Below are 26,714 nucleotides of genomic sequence, written 5' to 3'. Positions count from 1 at the left end.
GCTCTCCGTGGGGCTACCTTTGAAGGTAACCTGGAAACGACAACTAATCCAGAATGCTGCAGCTAGACAGGTGACTGGGAGCGGCCAAGACCACATAACAACACCAGTCTTGAAAGACCTGCACTGGCTCCCAGTATGTTTTCGAGCACAATTCAAGGTGTTGGTGCTGACCTTTAAACCCTTAAAGGCCTCAGCCCAGTAGACTTGAAGGAGCATCTCCACCCCCATCATTTTGCCTGGACAATGAGGTCCAGCTCCGAGGGCCTTCTGGCGGTGTGAGAAGCGAAGTTACAGGCAACCAGGCAGAGGGCCGTCTCAGTAGTGGCGCCCGCTCTGTGGAAAGCCCTCCCATCATATATCAAATAAATAAACAACTATCTGACGTTTAGAAGACATCTGAAGGCAGCTCTGTTTAAGGAAGGTTTTAATGATTTATTTTTTAATGTATTTTTTAATATTCTGTTGGAAGCCACCCAGAATGGCTGGGGTTAATAATAATAATAATAATTTTGAACTAATTCTTCAGTCCTGCTTTTGGGGAGTCTTCCTGCAAGCAGACCACTGTGTACAAAAGGGTTTCACAAACCTGGGTTTCCACTCTTTGGAAGACAACTGCTAAAGACATAGGAAAAACAATCATTGGAAAACAAATAAATATTGATATATATTTATGAAGGCAACCCAGCTTAGGGAAGATTTTTATGTTGATGTTTCATCGTGTAAATAAACAATAATAGTCACACATACGTATATACGTATATTATTTAAACTATACAAATAATTGTAATAAATCAGCACGGCCCCTGCGTCTTATTACTGCCTCCTTATTACCTAGCCCAGTCTTCAGCAGACATGGATTATGCCTTTCCTGTTCTTCTGGCCTTTTTGAGGAGCCAGGAAGAGTCTCCGTAAGACCCTCAACTTAACTCTATTGAAATGATACAATAACGAAAGTAAATAAGGAAAGAATAAGTGTGCAGCTGCCACCCTGCTGTGGAGGGAACCATCCATCCATCAGCTCACACACAAATAGGAAGCCCCCCGCTCCCGCCCCCATTTCCACTCTCGGCTGTGGGGAGAGAGGCGACTTGGGGGGAGGAGGGGGCCATTTCCCGACGGAGCCCCAAGAGCAGGAGGCCAAAGGCAGCGCCATCTCTTCCTCTTTCCATCCCAAGACAGGCAGGGGCTGCTCTGCCAACGTAGCTCTAGAGGCGCGCGCCTGCGACAAGGAACCCGAAGTGTCTCTAGGTCGGAAGTTTCCAGGGGGGGGGGCAAAGTGGAAAGGGGGAGGTTTCCCGAAGGGGAGGAGGGGTGGGGGTTGACTGGTTCCCCTCTCCCCCCCCCTACTCCGCTTTCTATTGCGGGGAAGGAACCCGGAACAGCGAGCAAGGGAGGCGGAGGTCCAGAGAGGCCAAAGAGGTAAAGAGGCTGCGTGGGAAAGGGGGCGATTTAGGGGGAAGAGGGAAAGACAGAGACCCCTCCTGCAAACAGAGCCATAGCTATGGGGGTGGCCAGGCGGGGGGGGGGGTTGGTTTTTTGCACCAGGTGCCGCCTCCAACAGGGCGCCGTTGAGGATGTCTTTGTGGGGACGCAAATGTCTCCAGTTGGGTCTTTGACTCGGGGGAAATCCAGCCTAGTTTCCCCCCTGCCCGCAAAAAAGCCCCCCTCCTGGGCCTCATAAGCAGGGGCTCCGATCCCCGCAATCCTGCTGCGAAGGGGGGGGGGGGCCCAACACCTGCAGGGATTGCTTGGCAGGATCTCCTTTGGAGCCCCTCCCCCCCATGTTTCTTTTTCCTGGGGGTCCAGGAGGGGCTCAATGTCCCCGATCCATGCAATCCAGCTGCCCTCTCCTTTCCAGTGCCCTCCCCTCCACACGCGTCTCTTTCCCCCGGGGGCTCAAGCGACGCTGAACTGCCCTGCACCCCCCCCCCGGGCTCTCCTGTCTGAACTGAAACGTGATGCCCACCAAGGGGGTCCCCACGAAGACCCCCGTCCCCAAGCAGCCCTGGATTTGATCCCAGGACCCAAACACGACGCCCCCCGCCCTCTGCCGTTTCCTGCTGGCAGGAATCCCTGCGCCTTGAGGGAGACATGGAGGCCACGAAAGGGTTAAAGGAAGTGAAATAGGCCTGGATAGAGACCCCCCCCCCCTCGGGAGGCCCCTCCGGATGGAGAGGTTGGCGCGCCCGGGAGAGATGCGGCGCAGAGGCCGAGGGGTGAGCGATGCCAAGGGGGTTTCCGGGCGCAGGGGAGACTGTGGGACGGAGGGCAGAGGAAGATGGGGGGCTGAGGGAGGAATGGCAGCATCCCTGGGGGATAGGAGGCCAGCCGAGCAGAGAGGGAGGGAGGAAGACTCTTCCTTTTGGAGAAATGTCTCCATCCTTGGGCGCTGGAGGAGGAATCTCCGGTGGTGGGTCTTCTCCCTTCTGCCCACTCTGCCTGATAAGGGGGGGGGTCCACTGATTCCCCCACCCTTTCCTCCCTGGAAGCTCAGTCCTCTCCCCACTGATCCTTGGCTGCATTGCTGTTATTGTTGTTTAGTCGTGTCCGACTCTGTTTGCCAGGAGGTGATGGGACCAGTGGCCATGATCTTGGTTTTTTTGATGTTGAGCTTCAGAGCATATTTTGCACTCTCCTCTTTCACCCTCATTAAAAGGTTCTTTAATTCCTCCTCACGTTCTGCCATCAAGGTTGTGTTATTTGCATATCCGAGGTGGCTGATAATTCTTCCGGCAATCTTAATTCCGGTTTGGGATTCATCCAGCCCAGCCTTTTGCATGATGAATTCTGCATATAAGTTAAATAAGCAGGGAGACAATATACAGCCTTGCCGTACTCCTTTCCCAATTTTGAACCAATCAGTTGTTCCATATCCAGTTCTAACTGTAGCTTCTTGTCCCACGTAGAGATTTCTCAGGAGACAAATGAGGTGATCAGGCACTCCCATTTCTTTAAAAACTTCATAGAATCATAGAATCATAGAGCTGGAAGAGACCACAAGGGCCATCGAGTCCAACTCCCTGCCAAGCAGGAAACACCATCAGAGCACTCCTGACATATGGTTGTCAAGCCTCTGCTTAAAGACCTCCAAAGTAGGAGACTCCACCACACTCCTTGGTAGCAAATTCCACTGTCGAACAGCTCTGACTGTCAGGAAGTTCTTCCTAATGTTTAGGTGGAATCTTCTTTCTTGTAGTTTGGATCCATTGCTCCGTGTCCGCTTCTCTGGAGCAGCAGAAAACAACCTTTCTCCCTCCTCTATGTGACATCCTTTTATATATTTGAACATGGCTATCATATCACCCCTTAACCTCCTCTTCTCCAGGCTAAACATGCCCAGCTCCCTTAGCCGTTCCTCCTAAGACATCGTTTCCAGGCCTTTGACCATTTTGGTTGCCCTCCTCTGGACACGTTCCAGTTTGTCAGTGTCCTTCTTGAATTGTGGTGCCCAGAACTGGACACAGTACTCCAACTTGCCATAGTTGCTGTGGTCGACACAGTCAAAGGCTTTTGCATAGTCAATGAAGCAGAAGTAGATGTCTTTCTGGAACTCTCTAGCTTTCTCCATAATCCAGTGCATGTTTTCAATTTGGTCTCTGGTTCCTCTGCCTCTTCTAAATCCAGCTTGCACTTCTGGGAGTTCTCGGTCCACATACTGCTTGAGCCTTCCTTGTAGAATTTTAAGCATAACCTTGATAGCGTGTGAAATGAGTGCAATTGTGCGGTAGTTGGAGCATTCTTTGGCACGGCCCTTCTTTGGGATTGGGATGCAGACTGTTCTTTTCCAATCCTCTGGCCACTGCTGAGTTTTCCAAATAGTCAAACCCTTGGTCCACCTTGGAGAGGAGAAGAGAGAAAAAGCTGGAAGGTCCTGAGGGCGAGGAGGGAGGAGAAGGCCTTCTCCAAAGCGGCTCTTTGCTTCTGGAAGCCCCTCCCAGGAAGTAGCCAGATACCTCTTCCTCTCTCTCAGGCTCCCATTCTTAAGTGTTTCCACTGCATGGTTAATCGATGGTGGTGGTGCTGATGATGTATATATACCAATCTAGGAATATGGGAGAAGGATGCTATAGAAAGGCTTTCAGGGTTTATATATAAGTATATCCAGAAGGCATTTCTATTACAGTGGTGCCCCTCAAGACGAAATTAATCTGTTCTGTGGGTGTCTTCATCTTGCAGGGTTTTTCGTCTTGTGGAGCACCGCTATCAAAGGCTTAGCGGATGAGCGGTAATTGACAGATAAGCGGCTTAGCGGCTTTCAGAAAAGGCAAAATAAACGCAAGACACCCCAAAAATTTTCGTTTCGCGAGACAACCCCATAGAAAAATTCATCTTGCGAAGCAGAAAAAAAATCAGAGAGCCCTTTCGTCTTGCGCGTTTTTCGTTTAGCGGGGCATTCATCTAGCGGGGTACCACTGTACTTTTTTTTTTGTAGGCAATGTCAGAGTGGGTTACAAACTGAGATACAATCTATCAGCACCCAAAGATCCATAATCCGCCCCAGTCTCGGGCATTTCCACGGTAGACAATACCTGTGGCTGGAGGCTCTACACCCAGGGCTGTGCATCTGCAGGCCTGGAATTGCCAGTATTATAGGCAAGGGGTGTGAGATTGCCAAATTTACAGACAGTATGTGAGTGAGAGTTTGTGTTTGGGATGATAGTTTACAGCAACCGTGTAATTTACTCCATCCGTAACTTTTCATGAACCGATATTGCGGTAGGAATTCCAAAATAATTATGCAAAATCTACAAAGAGACTCTCAGGATAATGGAGATTGCAAGTCTTCCTGGTCCACAGTTCACACCCTCAGCCTGCAGCCCACAAATGCTGAGACCATAAACCTTTTATTAGCCCTTAATGGGACACCAGCTACTTTGTTAGACTTTCTTCAACACATGAATATTTTTGAATACTTTTCCAGTGACGTAAATAGCACTTCCATTTTACTTATTCCGCACAGGAGAGAATCTGATCTGCAAGTCTGAGCTCAACTCCTTCTTTGAAACAGAAAAATAAAGAGACTTTGAGAGGTAAGTCCTTCCTCTTGCCTGGGAGACGGTATCTTGTAGGTCTCGTTTCATTTTGTGGGAACATGAGAAATGTCCTGCTGGAGTAGGATCAGGGCCCACCTCGTCCACCATCCTCTTCTCACAAGGACCAGCCAAGGAGACCCCCCCCCCCCAGCAGGGCCGACAGCTGTCTCCCCACTCAGGACTCCCAGCCCCTGGGATTCAGATGAATAATTCCTCCGTAGGGGAGGGGGAGTAATAGCTGGGAACTGAAGGACTGCTACTGAAATGGTGGGTGGTTCTGAGAAGGTGGACACAATGGAGCCGCCTCAGGAGGTAAATGGTGCAGGATTAGGGAATGTGTGCAGTTGCTTGGAGTGTATCAGGAAGATGTTACACATCACGGAGTAAGGAGGAAACAATACAGATATTTAGCTTTTTCAGAAAAGGAGGAAGATGGAGAAAGTGTGTCCCTCCAGATGTTTTTCCAGTAGAACTCCCATCATCCCTGGACATTTGCCATCCTTGCTTGGGCTGATGGCACTTTGAGTCCAGCCACATCTGGAGGGCCAGAGGTGTCGCACCTCACCATAGATGGTTCCTCTAGGAGCTCAGACTCACTTGGGAGGTCCGGGTGGGTATAGATACCAAGGGTTATGGAGACACGTTTTCAGGGATTATGATTGATACCTAGACTCCAAATCCAAGGTGCCCACACTAAATGAAGGTCTGGATGATACCCTCAAAGAGGTCTGGTTTATATTCCAGAAGACGGCCAACCAGAGGATAGATCTGAAGGTTCTGAACTGAGTTACAATCGAGATTCTGAGTTACAATTCAGGCTGAGAAATGGAGGCAGGGATCCTAAATGTCATCTAAAGGTGGTTTCCCCCCTCAGGCTCTCTTCTGGCGGAAGCATCTCTGACTGCACCTCCTCTCTCAAAAGTCACATTCTGTCCTTCCACCCCCTTTTGTTGACATCCATCTGCCTCGAGACACAATGTAGAGTCTCCATGAGGTTGAAGTCAAACAGGGGTGTTAGAAGCACAGACGTGACCCCCGGAGAATACAGGGCAGTGTGTGTGGAGGTCCTGGGCTGCCTGCACGACAAGAACATCTTCTCCAGCAGGGTGCCCCCGTTTAAAAATGCAAAAATCCGGACAGAGTTGTTGAGCTTTCTAAAAATACAAATTCTCCCCAAAAGAAGCAGCTTTTGAGCTTTCCTGATGTTTCCCACCATAGAAATCTTCGGAATGTAATGGAGTCGGGCACAGCTTCCCTGTGCTGACTTGAGCCTCACGCTCTCTTCCTGGCTCCAAGCAGAGTATCGCACCAGCGGTTTTGCCTTGTGTGGGTCATAAATCCCAGTCTGTACACAGGCCTCTTGCATAATCTAAGAAGGCTTTATTATGTACAGAAAAAACATCATAAATCACCCCAGAGATCGGGCGGACATTCTCTCCGGCTCAACAGCTAAAAGCGAAAGTAACTCACACGCAAAGAAAGATTCCCGTATGTGAACAAAACCAGGCCTCAGGATGTGAGACGTCACACAGAACTGTTTAACCCTGTAAGTTCTGGTTCTCCTCACAAGAAACGGCAGCCTTGCCATACGTCTGGGTGGACCTTTTGCCGATCTTGTGAAAATCCTCCTGGACGCTATTTTAAACGCTCAATTCCCGGGGGGGGGGGACAGACCTATGGCAGCCCTACCTTCTCAACCTTCTTGATATGGTCCAAAGGGAAGCAGAGCAATATCTTTGGCCCCAGGAGTTACCGGAAGGAGGCATACAAGGACTCCACCCAACATGTTGCAATGTATTTGGACTGATAGAAGCTCCATATAAAGCACTCAGGAGTCCAGCTGTGTTGCAAGGAGGGCTTTATTCCAGCTGCAGTCCTGCAGCATCATAAAGTTCCACAAATCAGCCTTCCTACATACAGGGGAGAAGCCAGTGTGGAGAAGTCAAGCATACCTCTGTATACTAGCTGGCTATAGACCATCGCTTGGGATGCTGACTCCCCACATGAAACTGAGTCAGCATTTCCACTCCTTGATACCCACAACACTCCAACACAATTGTCTTAAGGACGTCACTCCGATTCTTGTAGGGTTTACTGCTTAGCCTCTTCTTTTCCTGAAGATATTCATGCAAGCCTGCAGAGGTTTAGGATCAGAGTTTTTCTTCTACTGCTTGGCCTCCCTTCCCAGGTTGATGAGCCCCTCAGTTCCCTCTACGGCACTTGCATAAATCACCTGCTTGGCTGTTGGAGTCACTATTGGTCTCGTCTGCTCAATGTGCCAGAGTCTGTCATCGCATGCAGTGAAAGTCCCCGACTCACCAAGGGATTGAGACCCATCAATTATCCTCAACTGGTTTAGTTGACCTGTCGAAGCTTTTCCTGGGTTGTGTCTGCTGTTGCATGCTGATAGCGTCTAGGACCCACAGGTGAGAGTACAGGTTGGGGATTAATGGTGGATCAATCACCCCAGAAGGAGCCTTATATGTCTTCCACGAGAGGTACTATGCTTTTGCGTAAATAAATCCTGTGTCCAGTCAGGCTTCCCTGTGCGTCTCTGTTAGGGAGCTGACCTGGCAGGAGAGCAGAGTAGCAGCGGTCCTGCGTCCGTGTGAGATGAGGGATAAATCAAGTCCAAAGACAGTTCGGTTCTTATCTCTAGAAGCGTTTATTTACAAAGCAGTAAATCCATCAGAAACTTCCGACATTTCTCACTGTGCTCCAAAAGCACACACACACAGCCTCCAAGCTGAGCTGCGTCTCAGCCAGAATCGAAAGCAAGTCTGGAGAGTGACACATACTGTGACGTGCTTCTCTGCGCCAAGCTCCTCCCAGATACAGGACCCCACGGAGTTTTAAACCTGTCAGTTCCAAACTCCACACCCCCTCTTGTCCTGCATCTGGGGACAATAGCCAACAATGCTTTCCCCATACACAGACCCTCACAGAACCCCTCGTGCTTCTGGAAGGTTAATGGTTTTGTGAAACCATCAGCGAGGTTCTTGGTTGAGGGACAGTATTTCAGAGCAACTAGCCCCTCATGAACGCTCTGACATACATTCTGGAAACGTATGTCCAAATGTTTGGTCCTCGCCTTGAACTGCCCCGTCTCGGCCAATTTGAGGCATTGGTTGATTGTCTTCATGCACCACAACGGGCAGACAATTCTCTCCACAGATTTCTTCGACCAAACACACATAGAACTCCAGCTCTCTGCAAACCTCTGATAGCGCACTGAACTCAGCTTCAGTAGATGAAAGCGCTATGAGACTTTGCTTCCGGGACCTCCACCCAACTACTGAGTCCCCAAACTTCACCACTAAACCTGACACTGATTTGCGGTCCTCAAGGTTAGCCCAACTCGAATCCACCCACACAGTCAGCTTGACACCACCCTCAGCTGACATCTTGAGGCAAAAGTCTTTGGTATCTTGCAGGTAACGTAGCACCCGCTTAATACCATTCCAGGCCTGCACACTAGGACTTGAAGCCTCTCTACTGAGCAGATTGACAGCGAATGCTATGTCTGGTCTGCTCCACTGTGACAGATACAACAGACTACCCAGAGCTGACTGAAAGAGTTCAGTATTTTCAAACACCACGCGTTCTACTTGCTGACACTCCTTCACGTATCCAGCCTCCAGGGTGATCTGGCACCTGCACAATCAGACATCCTGAACTTCTCAAGCAACTGTTCAATCTTACCTTTCTGGCGAAGCAAAAAGCTTCCATCACTTGCTCTTGTGATCTCTACGCCTAAATAGGACTTGACATCTCCAAGCTGCTTTAGCTTGAACCACTTTCCAAGCTCTTTAGCAAACTTCTCCACCTGTTCACCTGTCTGTGCCATGATCAAGATATCATCAACAAACACCTGAACCACTTGCTGTTTCAAGCCTGAATCTCTAATGTAAAGACAACTGTCTGCAAGAGATCTCTTAAAACCTAGCTCTTCTAAGGCTTCATGTAGACACATCTTCCAATTCCTGGCAGATTGGCGTAATCCATAGATGGATTTGTGCAACCGCCACACTACGCCTGGCTCACTGACTTCAAACCCTGGAGGAGGAAGCATGTACAACTCCTCCTGGAGACCTGAGTTCAGGTAGGCGACATCTACATCAAAATGGTTCACCTTCCAACCTCTCTGTGCTGCTATCGCCAAAAGCGTTCTCAAAGTCTCCTCTCTCGAGGTCGGCGAATAGACCTCCGTGAAGTGGACACCCTTCTGTGTGAATCCTCGGGCCACCAAACTCGCTTTATACTGTGGTTCTCCCATTTCTGTGGGTTTAAGTCGATAAACCCATCTGCAGCTGACAGCTTGCTTTTTAGCCGGCAGCTGAGTGAGTGAGAACACACCAAGAGACTCCATTGAGTTCATCTCCTTCTGCATTGCCTCACACCATTTGCTAGCTTCTTCCTGAGGCAACTTCTGAACATCCTCAAAAGGATTCAGGTTCACACCTAGCCACACCAACCCAGACACTAGTGGCTTCATACCTTTCAGGTGGCTTTCCTTTCGTTGATCTTGCTGACCTGCTCAGCGTGAATTCTGGAACTGCACCTGATTCATCTGGATCAGCCACACCATCCCCTGTGTCAGAAACCTCCCCCTCTGACCTGCTGCGCCTTTTAGGCCTCACAACTGGCTCTGCAGGCGAGGATGGCTCACTCCTTGGCTCAGACTTGACAGAGACCTGTGGAGGGGTCCTGGGACTCCCTTTTGGAGAGATATGGAGCCTCTCCCTTGGAGATCCCGGCTCTGGACTCTGTGGCTGTAGACCGTGCACCTCAGCAACAGGTTCAGCCTCGTCCTCCTCCTCTTCCTCATCTGAGTCTAAAAGAACATCCGGGTTCCCGTGAAGACGTTTCCACCCACTCTGCTCGCAAAACTCAGCACTGCCGCTAATGAGCAGCTTAGACTGGTTGCCAGTAGGGTATGCAAAACACCACGCTTTTGAACCCGGCTCATAGCCTACAAAGATCATCTTCCTAGATCTTGGCTCACCCTTTCTGTGCATGGCCTTTGGAATGAGAACCCAAGCCTGGCAGCCGAAAACGTGCAGAAAGTGCACTTTCGGTTTCTTCCCATGCAGTAAGAAATATGGTGTGTTGCCTACACTGGAATTGTACACCCTGTTCTGCAGAAAACATGCTGTCTTATAACTCTCAGCCCAAAAGCGCTGTGGCAAACCCAAGTCTGCCAACATAGCGTTTGCAGCTTCCTGTAGCGTGCGAAACTTTCTCTCTGCAACCCCATTCTGTTGCGGAGAGTGGGGGGCCGTCAGTCGATGACTGATACCCTTCTGCCTGAAAAATGATTGCAGCGCAGAACCTGTGAACTCCCCCCCCCCCCCCCGCGATCAGATTGAAAGGAAACCACCCTGGTAGAGAACCGTAGCTCTACCGCTGTGATCCAATCTCTGATCAGTGCAGCTGCCTCTGATTTCTGTTTAAGCGAGAAAACCCAAGAATGCTTTGAAAAATCGTCAATCAGAACCAAAACCCATTTCAACCCAGCTAAAGAAGGTGTTGGCATGGGCCCTGATAAATCTGCATGCACAAGCTCAAAGGGTTTGCTGGTTCTCCTCTCTGACCTGGGGTATGTGCATGTTGTGACCTTCGATTGCTTACAGGCTTGACAATCTAGGTATCTGTCACATGCCTTGAACCTACACCCAACGGTGTTCTCTGCGGCTCCGCCGTCTGGTAACTGTTGCTGATCTGCTTTAGCAGGTGGCTGACCTTGCATTCCATCGCCTCTGCAGAACAATGCCCTTTGCTGTTGGACTTTGCCTCAGAGCACAAACAAGTCTTGGAGACTTTGGCTTTCCCAGAGCTCTTGGAACGGCCTGCACCCCCACTCCTGGGTGCATAGCTTCCTGAGGAACGGACTGCAACTGCCTTCCTCTTCCCAGCTCTTAGCCCCTCTCCCGGACCATCACACAGACGTGTTGAAGCATTGCAACAGCTTCCAGGAACAGTCCCAACCCCCTCTGGGCTTAGTGCTCTGTCTGGGCATCTTCTAGCTCCCACTGTGGCCTGACATGCCGTCTTCAGTGCCCGCCATGTGACTCGGGCTTCCTCCCTTGCAGCTTTGGCAACAGCCAAGCCTCAACGCTGGCCCTTAAAATGGCTAGCACCCTTTGCTCTTTCTCCAGAGCATCAGCCACGTCTGCTTCACAAGCTTCCACTGCTCCTGCAGACTTCTCACTGGGCTGGGCAAGGACTGAATCGGCCTGGGTGCATTCCCACAGCTGATTTCCCTCCAGCCAATAATACATGCGCTTGCTCCAGGCCTCCCAATTGGCCCCATTCAGTCTTTCACCGGGGTAGCTGTCTTGGCCTTGCTGTGGCTGAGCAGCAGCCATCTTCCTTTTTTTTAAAAAAAGATATTTATTAAAGTTTCGAATAATAAAACAGACTTCACAATACACAGTAAGAAAAAAGAAAAAACACCCCTCAAAAATCAGAAAAAAACCAAAAAAACCAAAGAGAAAAAGTACATAAAAAGACATAAAAAAGAAAAAACCATTTTCTCAGATGTTATTCTCATAATCTTCTTTCCAGACTCCCTCACATCTCCCTTTTCTGCATTCCCCTTTTACAAGGTTTTGTTCAGCAATACCTCACCTTTTTTAAAAAAATCGTATTTCATATTATACCTTTCCACTATTATGTCTCCAATTTTTCCCCATTTTTCATTTTGTTTAGGTTTGACATAATGTTGTTCTGACTTCACCTCTGTTCTGATAACCTTTTTTACATTCAGCTGAATCACTAATACCCCGTTGTCTTTATACCCCGCAACATTCTAACATTCATACAGTTTGCAGTACTTTTGCAGATAGTCTTTAAATTTCTTCCAGTCCTCTTCCACCAGCTCTTCTCCCAGGTCTCGGATTCTGCCAGTCATCTCTGCCAGTTCCATATAGTCTATCATTTGCATCTGCCATTCTTCCAGGGTGGGTAAATCTTGAGTCTTCCAGTGCTTTGCAATAAGTATTCTTGCTGCTGTTACTGCATACATGAAAAGATTTCTATCCTTTTTTAACACCATTTGGCCAACAATGCCCCAAAGGAAGGCCTCTGGTTTCTTAGGAAAGGTATATTTAAATACCCTTTTCAATTCATTATATATCATTTCCCAGAAAGCCTTAACCCTAGGGCATGTCCACCAAAGTTGGAAGAATGTTCCCTCAGTTTCTTTACATTTCCAACACTTATTGTCTGGCAAATGGTATATTTTTGCAAGCTTGACTGGGGTCATGTACCACCTATATATCATTTTCATCATGTTTTCTTTCAAGGCATTACATGCCGTGAACCTTACTCCGGTGGTCCATAACCGTTCCCAGTCAGCAAATATAATGTTATAACCAATATCTTGAGCCCACTTTATCATAGCTGATTTAACGGTTTCATCCTGAGTGTTCCATTTTAACAACAAGTTATACATTCTTGATAGTACCTTAGTTTTAGGTTCTAACACTTCTGTTTCCAGTTTCAATTTTTCCACCTGGAAACCTGTTTTTTTGTCCTCATTAAAGACCTCCCTGATCTGGCAGTAGTGTAACCAATCTCACACTTTATCTTTTAGTTTATCAAAACTCTGCAATCTCCAAGTGTCTCCATCATTTTCTAATATCTCCCAATATTTTGGCCAGTTGGCCTCCATATTGAGTCTTTTCTGAGCCTTAGCTTCCATTGGTGACAACCACCTTGGGGTCTTATTTTCCAATAAATCTTTATATCTTGTCCAGACATTAAATATTGCTTTCCTGACAATATGGTTCTTAAATGCTTTATGAGCTTTAACCTTGTCGTACCACAAATAATGCATGCCATCCAAACACATTGTTAAACCCTTCCAAATCCAAAGTGTCAGTGTTCTCTAGAAGTAGCCAATCTTTCAACCAGCAGAAGGCTGCTGCTTCATAATACAGTTTCAGGTCTGGCAGGGCAAACCCCCCTCTTTCTTTAGCATCAGTGAGTATTTTAAATTTTATTCTGGGCTTTTTGCCCTGCCAGACAAACTTAGAGATGTCTCTCTGCCACCTCTTGAAACAATCCATCTTGTCCACAATCTGTAGAGTCTGGAACAAAAACAACATTTTTGGCAATACATTCATTTCTATAGCGGCAATTCGACCCAACAAGGAAAGCTTCAATTTTCACCAAATTTCTAAATCTTTTTTGAATTCTGACCAGCATTTTTCATAGTTATCTTTAAATAAGTTCAAATTTTTAGCCGTTATGTTCACCCCTAGATATTTCACCTTTTTAACCACGTTTAACTCTGTCTCCTTCTGAAACCTTTCTTTTTCCGTAGTTGTCAAGTTTTTCTCCAAAACCTTAGTTTTTTGTTTATTTAATTTAAATCCCGCCACCCGACCAAATTCTTGAATCAATTCTAAAACTCTTTTTGTACTAGATTATGGCTCCTGTAGTGTCAAAACCAGGTCATCTGCAAAAGCCTTTAATTTATATTGTTTAGCTCCGACCTGAATTCCTTCAATCAACCTGTCCCTTCTGATCATGTTCAAGAGCACCTCCAGGACCGAAATAAATAGCAGTGGAGAGATAGGGCAACCCTGTCGTGTTCCTTTCTCAATTTTAAACTCTCCTGTCACCACATTGTTAACTATCAATTTTGCTTTTTGTTCTGAATAAATTCCATCTATACCATTTTCAAACCCCCGTCCCACTCCCATCCCTTTAAGATTTTTCTTCATAAAAATCCAAGAAATATTATCAAAGGCTTTCTCTGCATCAATAAAGATCAGTACTGCTTTTGTATTAGTGTTCATTTGTAATAGTTCCAAAATGTCAATAATGTTCCTTGTGTTATCAACAAATGTCTGCCTGGGAGAAAGCCTGCCTGGTCTTTATGAATCACTTCATTTAACACTTTCTTTAGTCTGTTAGCTAAAATATCTGCAAAAATTTTGTAATCCACATTTAAAAGGGAAATGGGGCGGTAGTTGTGTCTTTTCAGTTTCAGTTTCAGATTTAGGTATAAGTGTGATGAAAGCTTCTTTCCACGACTTCGGTGCCTTCTTCCCCTCCATAATCTCGTTACAAACCTCCTTCAGTGGTTGAATCAAATAGTCCTTCAAAGTCCTATAATACTTGGAGGTTAACCCATCCGGCCCTGGAGATTTACCCAATTGCATGTTCTGAATGGCACCTTCAATCTCTTGTTCTGTTATTTTGTAATTCAATATTGTCTTGTTTTCTTGGGATAGTTCTGATAATCCGTTGTTTCTTAAAAATTGATCTATCTCAATCTCCTTTTGCGGCCCTTGGGTATAAGGTTGTTTAAAATATCTCTGGAAGCATTTTCTGATCTCCACAGGGTTCTGAATGTTTCTCCCTTCAATCTCTAAGTTAGTAACTGTATTCAATTTCTGTCTTTTTTTCAACTGCCATGCTAGCAGTTTCCCACATTTATTTGCCGATTCAAAAGTCCTTTGTCTCATTTGTTTAATTTTCCATTCAACTTCCTGGTTTATCAGTTTTGTATATTGTGCTTGATAGAGTTTAATTTCTCTCAAGATCTCCTGTGACTTTGGTTTCGATCTTAGTTTTTTCTCTCCTTCTTTTATTTTTTCCAAAATCTTATCTTTTTTCTCATTCAAAGCTCTTTTCTTTACCGCATTCTGTTGTATCAGAAACCCCTTCATGACTGCCTTGCTTGCATCCCAGATTACTCTTTTTCAACTGTAGTTTTCAAAATTATTTCAAAATAATCACGCAAATTCTTTTGGGCCTTCTTAACTATCTCCTGGTCTCTTAATAAGGTGTCATTCATCTTCCATCTGAAGGAACCAGTTGAAATTAGTCTCATTTCCATCTTTACTGCATTGTGGTCGGAGCAGGTTTTTGGGCAGATTTCCACCTTTCTAATCTTGGGTGCCAGACCTCTAGTTATCCATATTTGGTCGATTCTTGTCCATGTCATTTTGGCTTCAGAAAAGAATGTCCCCTCTCTTCCTAAGGGGTTCTTTGTTCTCCAGATGTCAATTAGATCCATATTGTCAGTTAATTCAAAGAAAGTCTTTGGTAGTCTGCCTTCTTTTGTCATACTTTGGCTTTGTGCTTTATCCATGTTCGTAGATACCACCCCATTCATGTCGCCCATCATAATGATGTTGTTATAGTCCATGTAGTCCAACATTATATCATGCAGCTTCTTGTAGAATTCCGATTTCCCCTCATTTGGTGCATAAATCCCCCAAATCAAAAAATTTTCTCCTTGTGTTTGAATTTCAATAGCCAAAATTCTTCCTTGCTCATCTTTAAAAAGAAATTTAGGTGATAGGCCTTCTTTTGCATAAATCACAACTCCTCTCTTTTTCACTCTGTCAGATGATATAAATTCTTGGCCTAGTCTCTTGTTGATTAGCACCTTCCTGTGCAGCCTAATCACGTGTGTTTCCTGTAAACAGATAATGTCCAATTGTTCCTTTTTTAATAAATGAAAAATCTTCCTTCTTTTCTCTGGAGAGTTGAAACCATGAATGTTCCAACTTAGAAGTTGCAGAGACATGTTGGGCTATTTATTCTTTCACCTGGGGTGGTATCACTTCCAATTCGTCAGTACCCTGAGGTGTAGGTGTCAAACTTGATAGTTCATGTCCTAAGGCTCCAAGTTCCCCTCCGATCCCTTTCTGAAGGTCTTCTCCGTGGTCGTTCAAGAATTTTTATTTGTCATCCACTGTCTTGATTTTAACTTTCTTACCCCTAAAGGTGAAGGAAAGTCCCTGGGGGAACTCCCACCTGAATGCAATTCCGTTGCTTCTCAATAATTTCGCCAGATCTCCGTAGCTAGATCTGAGATCCAGTTAGTGTTTAGGGATATCCTTGTAAATTTCCACTTTCAAATCCTGAATTTCAAGTGTCTTTTGAAAATGTGCACTCAGTATCTTGTCTCTCTCTGCCTTTGTTCTGAGAGAGATCAGGCAGTCTCTGAACTTGCCTTTCCTCCCTCCTTTTCCAAGTCTGAATGCACTTACAATTTTAAAGTCCTTATCTTCTTCCAAAGACCAATATTCAGTGAATTCTTTTGTCAAATATTCAGTTAAATCTCCTTTTTCAAGTTCTGGAACTGATCTCAGCCTCAGATTATTCTCCTTGCTTTTTAAATCTATCATAGACAGGTATGCTTGGTGCTCATCAATCTGTTTGCACATAGGTTTTACTTCCTCATGCACGGCCTCTGCTTTCTGTTTTGCCTCCTCGGCTAGTTTACGATTTTCTGTAGTGGCTTCCAAAAGTTTCCCAATTGATTGTGCATTTAAAGCAACTTGTTGAGTCAGATGATTAATACTAACTGTATTTTGGTCAATTTTAGAAGATTGTTTAGTCACTTGGTTACTCAGGCCTTCCAATTTTTCATAGATTTTTTCCAATAATGAAGTTATGTCCCCACCTGCGGCCATTCCCTCCAGCCTAGCTTGCTCTGTCTCTTCCTCCTGTGCCGCAGAAATAGTGGGAACAGATGATCTGCGCAATTGTGAGATTAGGGTAGCTAGTTGTGATCTAGTTTTAGCTGATCTTGTTCTCCCAGTTCCACTCATTCCACTTCTGTCTATGATTCAAAGTCAGTCAAATTGCAATTCCCGTGGGAATCCACAAGTCCCCAAATAAGAGAAAAACAACCCCCGGTAGTTGTAGACTTTCAAAGCTCCTCTAGGGGGAGTTTAAATATATCCTACAAAGAAAAAAGTTGTTGTTCATGCAAAGATTCCAAATTAATCCACATGCCTTTACAAGTTAGTGACGGTATCAGACAGCTTCAAAGTCTCAAAAAGTCCTCCAGTTTTTTTAGCCTTAGCAGAGTTGGTCTCAGGTTAGTCACAATGTCTCTAGAAAGTGCCAGTTTCAATATAACAAATCAGCTGCAATGCAATGTAACAGTCCAATGTAACAAAGACAGTCAGTCCAAAATTCCAATAGTCTGGCAGCCCGGCTGCCTGGGTTTCTTGAAAAAGAAAGTTTTATAAATCCATAGAGGAAGAGGAAAAAAGGTTAAAAGGAATATCCACCAGTATAAGGTAAAGTCCGCAAACATAAAAGGTGTAAAACAGTTCAGTTGTTGCCAAGATTATTTCCTTTTAAAGATCTCAAATTCAAAGGCATTAGAAGTTTCTGTCTTTGCTTTGATCTTTAAGCAGAGCCGGGAGACGGACTTCCTGGTTGCGTCTCCCGCAGTGCCAAATTTCAAATTTGGACCCGATAATTAAGCTTCACTTACTCACGGGAAGTTTCCTTTAGAGCCGAATGGTCCCAGGAAAAGGGTCAGCGCTCACCGACAGCAGCTTAGCGGCTTCACTCCTCAGAAAGAGCGATCGACTCACAGCACCGCGCCAGCCCTTTCACGCTCCGGAGCCCCTTACGGGGTTCCTTTGACGTTTCAGGGGGCGCTCCCGGTGCCCGCCAAGTCCCACGGCCACAGGCTAACGCTGCCTGTGGTTTTCCGAGCTGGGTCTCCGCTTCGCCGTAGCAGACGACCCGTTTCTGCAGGAGCTTCCTCTTCACAAAGTAAAGAGGACCGCCATTGCCGTTCGCGCTGCCCCCAGAAGTCAGCAGCAGCCATCTTCCACCCACCAGGGCTTTAAGCGTACTCACACGTTTGCCAGCAAGCTGGACCTCTGAAACAGCCGTCTTTCCTGGCTTTTGGCTCCGCTCTCCAGCATTCCTCACTGCCCTTCCTGGCAGGAGCTTTCAGCGACATAACGCTGGCAGTCTTCCTCCCTTCTCACACTTGTCAGGAAACGCGGAACTTCCATAACCTATGCTTTTGCGTAAATAAATCCTGCGTCCAGTCAGGCTTCCCTGTGCGTCTCTGTTAGGGAGCTGACCTGGCAGGAGAGCAGAGTAGCAGCGGTCCTGCGTCCGTGTGAGATGAGGGATAAATCAAGTCCAAAGACAGTTTGGTTCTTATCTCTAGAAGCGTTTATTTACAAAGCAGTAAATCCATCAGAAACTTCCGACATTTCTCACTGTGCTCCAAAAGCACACACACACAGCCTCCAAGCTGAGCTGCGTCTCAGCCAGAATTGAAAGCAAGTCTGGAGAGTGACACAGACTGTGACGTGCTTCTCTGCGTCAAGCTCCTCCCAGATACAGGACACCATGGAGTTTTAACCCTGTCAGCTCCAAACTCCACAGCCCCAACACCCCATGACATAATACTATTAATGTATTTGATAGATCAGAAATAAATTTGTGTCTCCAGCAATAAAAGTAACAGCTTCATCCTATGAATGAATCAGTGCTAAATATCCAAGGCTGAAGTTTCCATTAAGTGCAGTTATATATTGATGTTTAATATCGACCTTCTTCAGTGTGACACAGATTCCGCCTTGAAATAGAGGAGGTACGTCCAGGAGTGAGGCAAATGGAGAAAGGACAGTGAGAGAGGCCTGGGCAGAGAATTTACACTAGGATAGTCCTGTGTCAGAAAATGGGAACGAGATCTGGTGGCACATCATAATTATAAATACTAATTGGGATGACTGCTAATTGAACTTGATGTGTGTCATATTCCTTTGTTCTCTCCCTTGAAACACCAACAGGATTTTGTCTCCCTGCACTCTGAGGCAGACGATGGAGAAGACAGGCAAGAGTTCTGGGGGGCCATCTGTAAATTCAAAAGGAATAATGAAGAAACCATTTGAATGTATAGAGTGTGGAAAGAGCTTCAGTCAAAGTGAGAAACTTCAACAACATCATCGAACTCACACAGGGGAGAAACCATTTAAATGTATAGAGTGTGGAAAGAGCTTCAGTCAAAGGGGACACTTAAGACAACATCAACGAACTCACACAGGTGAGAAACCATTTGAATGTATAGAGTGTGGAAAGAGCTTCAGTCAAAGTGAGAAACTTCGACTACATCATCGAACTCACACAGGGGAGAAACCATTTGAATGTATAGAGTGTGGAAAGAGCTTCAGTCAAAGGGGACACTTAAGACAACATCAACGAACTCACACAGGTGAGAAACCATTTGAATGTATAGAGTGTGGAAAGAGCTTCAGTCAAAGTGAGAAACTTCGACTACATCATCGAACTCACACAGGGGAGAAACCATTTGAATGTATAGAGTGTGGAAAGAGCTTCAGTCAAAGGGAAAACTTAAGACGACATCAACGAACTCACACAGGGGAAAAACCATTTGAATGTATAGAGTGTGGAAAGAGCTTCAGTCTAAGGGCAAACCTTAGAATACATCAGCGAACTCACACAGGGGAGAAACCATTCAGATGTATAGAGTGTGGAAAGAGCTTCTCTAATAGTGGGAAACTTCGAGGACATCATCTAACTCACACAGGGGAGAAACCATTCAGATGTATAGAGTGTGGAAAGAGCTTCTCTAATAGTGGGAAACTTCGACGACATCAACAAACTCACACAGGGGAAAAACCATTTAAATGTATAGAGTGTGGAAAGAGCTTCAGTCAAAGTGGACACTATAGACTGCATCAACGAACTCACACAGTGGAGAAAGCATTTAAATGTATAGAGTGTGGAAAGAGCTTCAGTCAAAGTGAGAAACTTCAACAACATCATCGAACTCATACAGGGGAGAAACCATTTAAATGTATAGAGTGTGGGAAAAGTTTCAATAAAAGTGGACACTATAGAGAACATCAGCGAACTCACACAGGGGAAAAACCATTCAAATGTATAGAGTGTGGAAAGAGCTTCAGTCAAAGTGGACACTATAGAGAACATCAGCGAACTCACACAGGGGAAAAACCATTTAAATGTATAGAGTGTGGAAAGAGCTTCAGTCTAAGTGAAACCCTTAGAAAACATCAGCAAACTCACACAGGGGAGAAACCATTTAAATGTATAGAGTGTGGGAAAAGTTTCAATACAAGTGGACACTATAGAGAACATCAGCGAACTCACACAGGGGAAAAACCATTCAAATGTATAGAGTGTGGAAAGAGCTTCAGTCAAAGTGGACAATATAGACAACATCAACGAACTCACACAGGAGAAAAACCATTTAAATGTATAGAGTGTGGAAAGAGCTTCAGTCAGAGTGGAGACCTTAGAAAACATCAGCGAACTCACACAGGGGAGAAACCATTTAATTGTATGCAGTGTGGGAAAACCTTCAGTCAAAGGGGACACTTAAGAGAACATCAACGAACTCACACAGGGGAAAAACCATTTGAATGTATAGAGTGTGGAAAGAGCTTCAGTCAAAGTGGACAATGTAAACGACATCAACGAACACACATGGGAAAAACCATTTGAATGTATAGAGTGTGGAAGGAGCTTCAGTTGAAGTGAAAACTCTTTGCTATTTGCTGTTTAGTAGCGCTGCAGAGAGCTTGCTGGGGAGACCATGCATTAAAAAGGGACTCAAAAATAACTTAAACAAGTTTTTAATAACAAAAACAAAAACTCCTTGTACGCTAAATACATCAACAACAAACCAGACCCAACCACCAACCCATCCCCCAGGATAATGAGGGAGCTAGTTGCTGCTCCTTATATACTATGCCCAAATGCTGACACAGCTTGATTAACACACCTCAGCAGCACCTGCTATGTTTCACAGCTGTAAGACTGGGTCTCGTCATTTGCCTTGGCTCTGGCCCTTAAAGACATACAGAACTTGTGAAACAATAATGAACCTTCACATTTTAAAGTGACCATTCAACATTTCTCCTGCGGTTCATTATTGTGGAACAAAAACATAAAGCATATTTTGTACATGTCTTTCATGTGAAACCTTTGGAAGAGCTTTAGTAAAAATGTCTGCAATTTGATTGTCACCTGGAACATACTGAAATACAATCATTTCATCAGCAATTAGTTTCTTTACAAACTGTAAACGTAACCTTAAGACTCTAGTGCGCTGCGTATTGGTCTCTGAACATAGGATAGCGAGTCCACTCTGGGAATCAAGGTAAACTTTTACTGGTAGTGTTACTTTCATCTGTAGGTCGGCAAATACTTGCAGATACCATTCTATATCACGAGTGGCCTGAACGCATGCACATAATTCATTCTCTGTTGTGGAGAGACAAATAATGGTTTGTGTCTGGGACCTCCATTCAAATGGACAACCATTATAACAAAACACCATACCAGACACACCCCTGCAATTATTTTGTGCCATTGCATGAGATGCATCGCAGAAAATTTCAAAACCTTTGTCAATACTTGTAAACTGCAACCTATAATGTTTGGTATGTTTAAGGTACATTACCACTCTCTTAAGAGCAGAGAAACATTCTGTTGTGGGCTTTTCCACAAATTTTGCCAGAAAGTGAAAAGCATAAGTTATATCTGGTCTTGAGATTCTTTGAGTGAAATTTAGCTTGCCTATAGCTGAACAATACAAAGTTTTGTTAGGAAATGGCTTATCTTCACCTGTAAAGGGGAAAGCACACACCATAGGCATTTCCTTCCCATTTGCATTTTCTAAACATAGCATTTCAACAAGATCATCAATTTTTGCAGTTTGATGAACCAGGAAAGATCCATTTTTGCCCTTCTCAATTTGCATGGATAAGTAATTTTTAGCTATGCCTAATTCCACCACTTGAGCCAGACATCCTGGAGACCCTGAGCCAGACATCCTGTAGAGTGAAGTCAAATGGGCCTTAGAAAGCACTGCAAATAACAAGGCCAATGGAAGTGATGCTATTCCAGCAGAACTATTTAAAATTAATAATAATAATAATAATAATAATAATAATAATAATAATAATAATTTATTATTTATACCCCGCCCATCTGGCTGGGTTTCCCCAGCCACTCTGGGTGGCTTCCAACTGAATATTAAAAACAGTACACCATCAAACATTAAAAACTTCCCTAAAGAGGGCTGCCCTCAGATGACTTTTAAAAGTAAAATAGTTGTTTATTGCTTTGACATATGCTGGGAGGGCGTTCCACAGGGCAGGCGCCACTACCGAGAAGGCCCTCTGCCTGGTTCCCTGTAACCTCGCAATCAGGGAACCGCCAGAAGGCCCTCGGTGCTGGATCTCAGTGTCCGGGCTGAACAATGGGGGTGGAGACGCTCCTTCAGGTATACTGGACCGAGGCTGTTTAGGGCTTTAAAGGACAGCACCGACACTTTGAATTGTGCTCGGAAACGTACTGGGAGCCAATGCAGATCTCTCAGAACCGGTGTTATGTGGTCCCGGCGGCCACTCCCAGTCACCAGTCTAGCTGCCGCATTCTGGATTAATTGGTAGCCTCACATAGAGCGCGTTGTAGTAGTCCAAGCGGGAGATAACTAGAGCATGCACCACTCTGGCAAGACAGTCCGCGGGCAGGTAGGGTCTTAGCCTGCGTACCAGGTGGAGCTGGTAGACCGCTGCCCTGGACACAGAATTAACCTGTGCTTCTACGGACAGCTGTGAGTCCAAAATGACTCCCAGGCTGCGCACCTGGTCCTTCAGGGGCACAGTTACCTCATTCAGGACCAAGGAATCCCCCACACCCACCCGCCCCCTGTCCCCCAAAAACAGTACTTCTGTCTTGTCAGGATTCAACCTCAATCTGTTAGCCGCCATCCATCCTCCAACAGCCTCCAGGCACTCACACAGGACCTTCACCGCCTTCACTGGTTCTGATTTAAAGGAGAGGTAATTTTAAAAGATGATGCTGTTAAGGTGCTACACTCAATATGCCAGCAAGTTTGGAAAACTCAGCAGTGGCCAGAAGATTGGAGAACACTCTACATCCCAATCCCAAAGAAGGGCAGTGCCAAAGAATGCTCCAACTACCGCACAATTGCACTCATTTCACACGCTAGCAAGGTTATGATTAAAATTCTACAAGGCAGGCTTAAGCAGTATGTGGACCGAGAACTCCCAGAAGTGCAAGCTGCATTTAGAAGAGGCAGAGGAACCAGAGACCAAATTGCAAACATGCCCTGGATTATGGAGAAAGCTAGAGAGCTCCAGAAAGACATCTAATTCTGCTTCATTGAATATGCAAAAGCCTTTGTTGTTTTTTTATTTCTTTTTATTGAATTTCACTTAAATAATCAAAAGAAAAAACAAAACAACAGTTACAGAAAAAAGAAAGGAAAAAAAGAAAAAATATCCATACATAAAACAAAAATAGCATCAATTTCCGTTACGGTTCCTTGTCTTACTCCTTGAATCTTTATATCTTTAGATATTTAGATCTTTCCTCTACACACGTATTGACCTCCTTCCCTCCCGATTTCGGGCTTCTTGATAAAAATTCTTTCTTTTTTCTGCAGCTAAGAGTTGTTAATGCATCATAAGATTTATATCAGACCTGCTGTAGATTTTAAGTTTCTATAGTTTCCTTCAATATATACCATAAATTTATTCCAATTGCTAATAAACTTTGTATTTCTTTATTTTCTAATTTTTTGCGTCATTTTTGCTAATTCAACATATTCAAATAATTTTGTTTGCCAATCTCTGACCGTTGGGGTATTTGGACTTTTCCAATTTTGTGCAATTAATATTCTAGCCGCTACTGTCGAATATTGGAATACTGTTTTATCTTCTTTTTTAATTTCATCCCCAATTATTCCTAATAGGAAGGCCTCTGGTCTTTTAGGGAAAGTGTATTTAAATATTTTTTTTAACTCGTTATAAATCAGGTCCCAAAATTTCTTCATTTCCTCGCAAGTCCACCACATATGGTAGAAATTGCCTTCTTTAATTTTACACTTCCAGCAGGTCTTATTTCCTGTTTTGTACATTTTTCCTAATTTTGCTGGTGTGATGTACCACCTATACATCTTTTTTTCTAAATTTTCTCTAAGCGTGACGCTTGCCGTGAATTTCATTCCATAACTCCATAATTTCGACTACTTTTCATATTCTATATTGTATCCCAAATCCATTGCCCATTTTGTCATAACCTCCTTTATTTCTTCATCTTTAGTGTCCCATTCCAATAATATATCATACATTTTGGATAATAACTTGGTTTTGCCTTCAATTATTTCTATTTGAAATTTAGATTTTTTTCTCACTTATCCCTACTTTTTTGTCTTCCATTCATATTGCGTATATTTGATGATACTGCAGCCAGCCTGTTAATTTGTCTTTCAGCTCTTCATATGTTCTCAATTTCCAGCCACTTTCTGATCTTATCAGTAGGTCTTTGTAGGTCAATCTTTCTCCTTCCATATTTGCTTTTTTGGTTGTTAAAATGTCAATTGGTCTTCCATTCTAAAAGTTTTTAATTTTTCTCTCAAACTTCATATAGTGGCCCTCTAATAATATGACTTGAAAACCCTTTATGTACCTTTTCTTTATTTAGCCACAAGTAGGCGTGCCAACCGAACCTATTGTTGAAACCTTCTAGGTCTAAGAGGTCGGTGTTTCCCAAATTAATCCAATCTTTGATCCAACAAAGGCAGGAGGCCTCGAAGTATAATTTCAAATTTGGCACCGAGAATCCCCCTCTTTCTTTTCGATCTGAGTAATTTGAATCTAATTCTTGGTCTTTTCCCTTGCCATATAAATTTCGAAAGAGTTTTCTGCCAATCCTTAAACATTGTGGAACCTCTAATCACAGGGATGTTTTGGAACAAGAATAACATTCTTGGGAGTATGTTCATTTTTATTGCCACCATCCTTCCTGACCACGAAAGTTTCACTCTGGTTCCACATATCTAGATCTTTTTTAATTTCCTTCCATGTTGTCAAGTAATTATCCTGAATTAAGTTTATATTTTTTGTAGTTAGCCAGATTCCTAGATATTTTATTTTTTTAGCCACCTTGATTCCATTCTGCATCTCTAATTTTTCTCTTTCCAGTGTGGTGTAGTGGTTAAGAGCGGTAGTCACGTAATCTGGGTAACCGGGTTCGCGTCTCCGCTCCTCCACTTGCAGCTGCTGGGTGACCTTGGGCCAGTCACACTTCTTTGAAGTCTCTCAGCCCCACTCACCTCACAGAGTGTTTGTTGTGGGGGAGGAAGGAAAAGGAGATTGTTAGCCGCTTTGAGACTCCTGAAGGGGAGTGAAAGGCGGGATATCAAATCCAAACTCTTCTTCTTCTTCTTCTTCTTTCATCTCTTCCCATATTTTTAGTCAGCATTTTTGTCTTTGATTTATTCAATTTAAAACCGGATAGTTTGCCATATTCTTCGAATATTTCCAGGGCCTTACTGACACTTTTTTGCGGCTCTTCTAGGGGGGAACATCAAATCGTCTGCATACGCTTTTAGTTTGTGTTCTTTCGTTCCTACTTTGATCCCTTGAATCTCTGGTGTTGCTCTTATTTTGTTTGTAATTACCTCTAATACAGTGTTTCCCAACCACTGTTCCGCGGCACACTAGTGTGCCGCGAGATGTTGCCTGGTGTGCCGCGGGAAAAATTAAAAAATTCGAAAGATTTTTTTTTTAAGTCAAATTTTCGATTGGGGCGCCGTCACTAGATGACCCCTGGGGTTCCCTCCCTCCCTCCCGCTCTGCGCCTCCCTCCTCCTCCGGGGAGGCCCTTCCTGGCTCTCGGCCAAGGCTTGGCGGCTGCCACTCACTCACTCACTCGCTCGCCCACCCGTCCCTCCATCCCTGCACCCGGCCTCTCCCCCTCCGTCCCCGGCGCGGGGGCTGCCGGGATCCGTAGTCCCCTCGCCCTTGGGCTCCGCGCCCGCGCGGGGTGCGCAAACTACGTTTCCCAGCGTGGCCTGGCGGGCCGGGCGTTTTGTTTGAAGCGCTCTTCTCCCGGCCATGGAATGAGCGTGGCGGCGGCGGCCGGGCGGGCAGGGGCTCTTCCGCGCAGACCCTGCGCAGCCTGCCTGCGCCCCTGCGGAGATCGGGCGGCAGGATGGAGCCCAGGGATCCCCGCGGAGGCGGAGCGGCGGAGGCGGAGGCTGCCCCCCAGGTAGGGCTGCGTCGGGGGTTTTTTATTTTTGCAATGCTGCATCCGCGCCGGAGGGGACGCATCGGACCGCGGGGAGACCCCTTGGCGGGCGTGCAAGGCAATGCATGCGTGCAGGCGTTGCATGGAGTGCAGTGCAATGCAATGGCAACGCGGCGCCCTGCATGCATGCATGCAACTTCCACCAGCGCTCCGGACTTGGCAGGTGAGGGGGGTCCCCAGTGGGCGGCAGAGAGAGCCGGGAGGGCGAAGGGGAGCCGGGGGGAACAGCGCTGCTCCCCGAGCCGAGCCCGGGGGGAAACTTTGGCGTCGTTGCGCCGGGTGTTGGAAGCGGAGGCTGGAGGGGCCCCCTCACCTGCAAAACCTGGTCGCCTCTCATATATTTCGTGCATTGCATTCATCGCCCGCTTTCTCCTCCAAGGAGCTCCTGGGGGGGGGGCGCGTGGTTCTCCCCGTGTTATCCTCGCAACAACAGCCCTGCGAGGTGGGTCAGGCGAGTGGCCCAAGGGAGCACCGAGGGATTGTCCTGGCCAGGTGGGGTGATTTGAACCCTGCTCTCTGCCCGGTCTTCGTCCTCATTTAGCCCCCACATGTGCATGACTGTGCATGACTGAGGTTTTCCCCCCTCGTCTTGGCTATGGTGTGAGTCTGTGCTGTTAATTAATGGGGTTCTGCCTTCGGAGAAGATGAGCCAGCCCTCAAGGAGGTGATTATGTAATTTGCTATCAATTCATGTCCCTCCCGGCGTGACGCTGCGCGCTGACGTCACGGGGCTGTAATGGTGGTGTGCCTCGAGATTTTTTTCATGAAACAAGTGTGCCTTTG

At 45.6% G+C, this 26,714-nt stretch overlaps 1 protein-coding gene across 1 annotated transcript; it reads left to right on the top strand.

Annotated features, from left to right (window-relative positions):
• Window positions 1-1,231: 1,231 nt before the first annotated feature.
• LOC310701509 (uncharacterized protein) lies at window positions 1,232-20,870 on the top strand. The gene is made up of 3 exons (XM_083492512.1): window positions 1,232-1,419; window positions 4,961-5,030; window positions 18,614-20,870. The coding sequence occupies exon 3, from the start codon at window positions 18,645-18,647 to the stop codon at window positions 20,307-20,309; it is 1,665 nt and encodes a 554-aa protein (XP_083348638.1). The 5' UTR covers window positions 1,232-1,419; window positions 4,961-5,030; window positions 18,614-18,644; the 3' UTR covers window positions 20,310-20,870.
• The last annotated feature ends 5,844 nt before the right edge of the window (window positions 20,871-26,714 follow it).

This window comes from Podarcis liolepis (assembly GCF_965112155.1).
Source record: "Podarcis liolepis genome assembly, chromosome: 2".
Taxonomy (NCBI): Eukaryota; Metazoa; Chordata; class Lepidosauria; order Squamata; family Lacertidae; genus Podarcis; species Podarcis liolepis.
Note: the sequence above shows the minus strand (reverse complement) of the source record. Positions and strands in the feature narration are given on the sequence as shown.

Excerpts from the sequence above, each read along its gene's own strand:
- LOC310701509 (XM_083492512.1), top strand. The coding sequence starts at position 18,645 with ATGGAGAAGACAGGCAAGAGTTCTGGGGGGCCATCTGTAAATTCAAAA.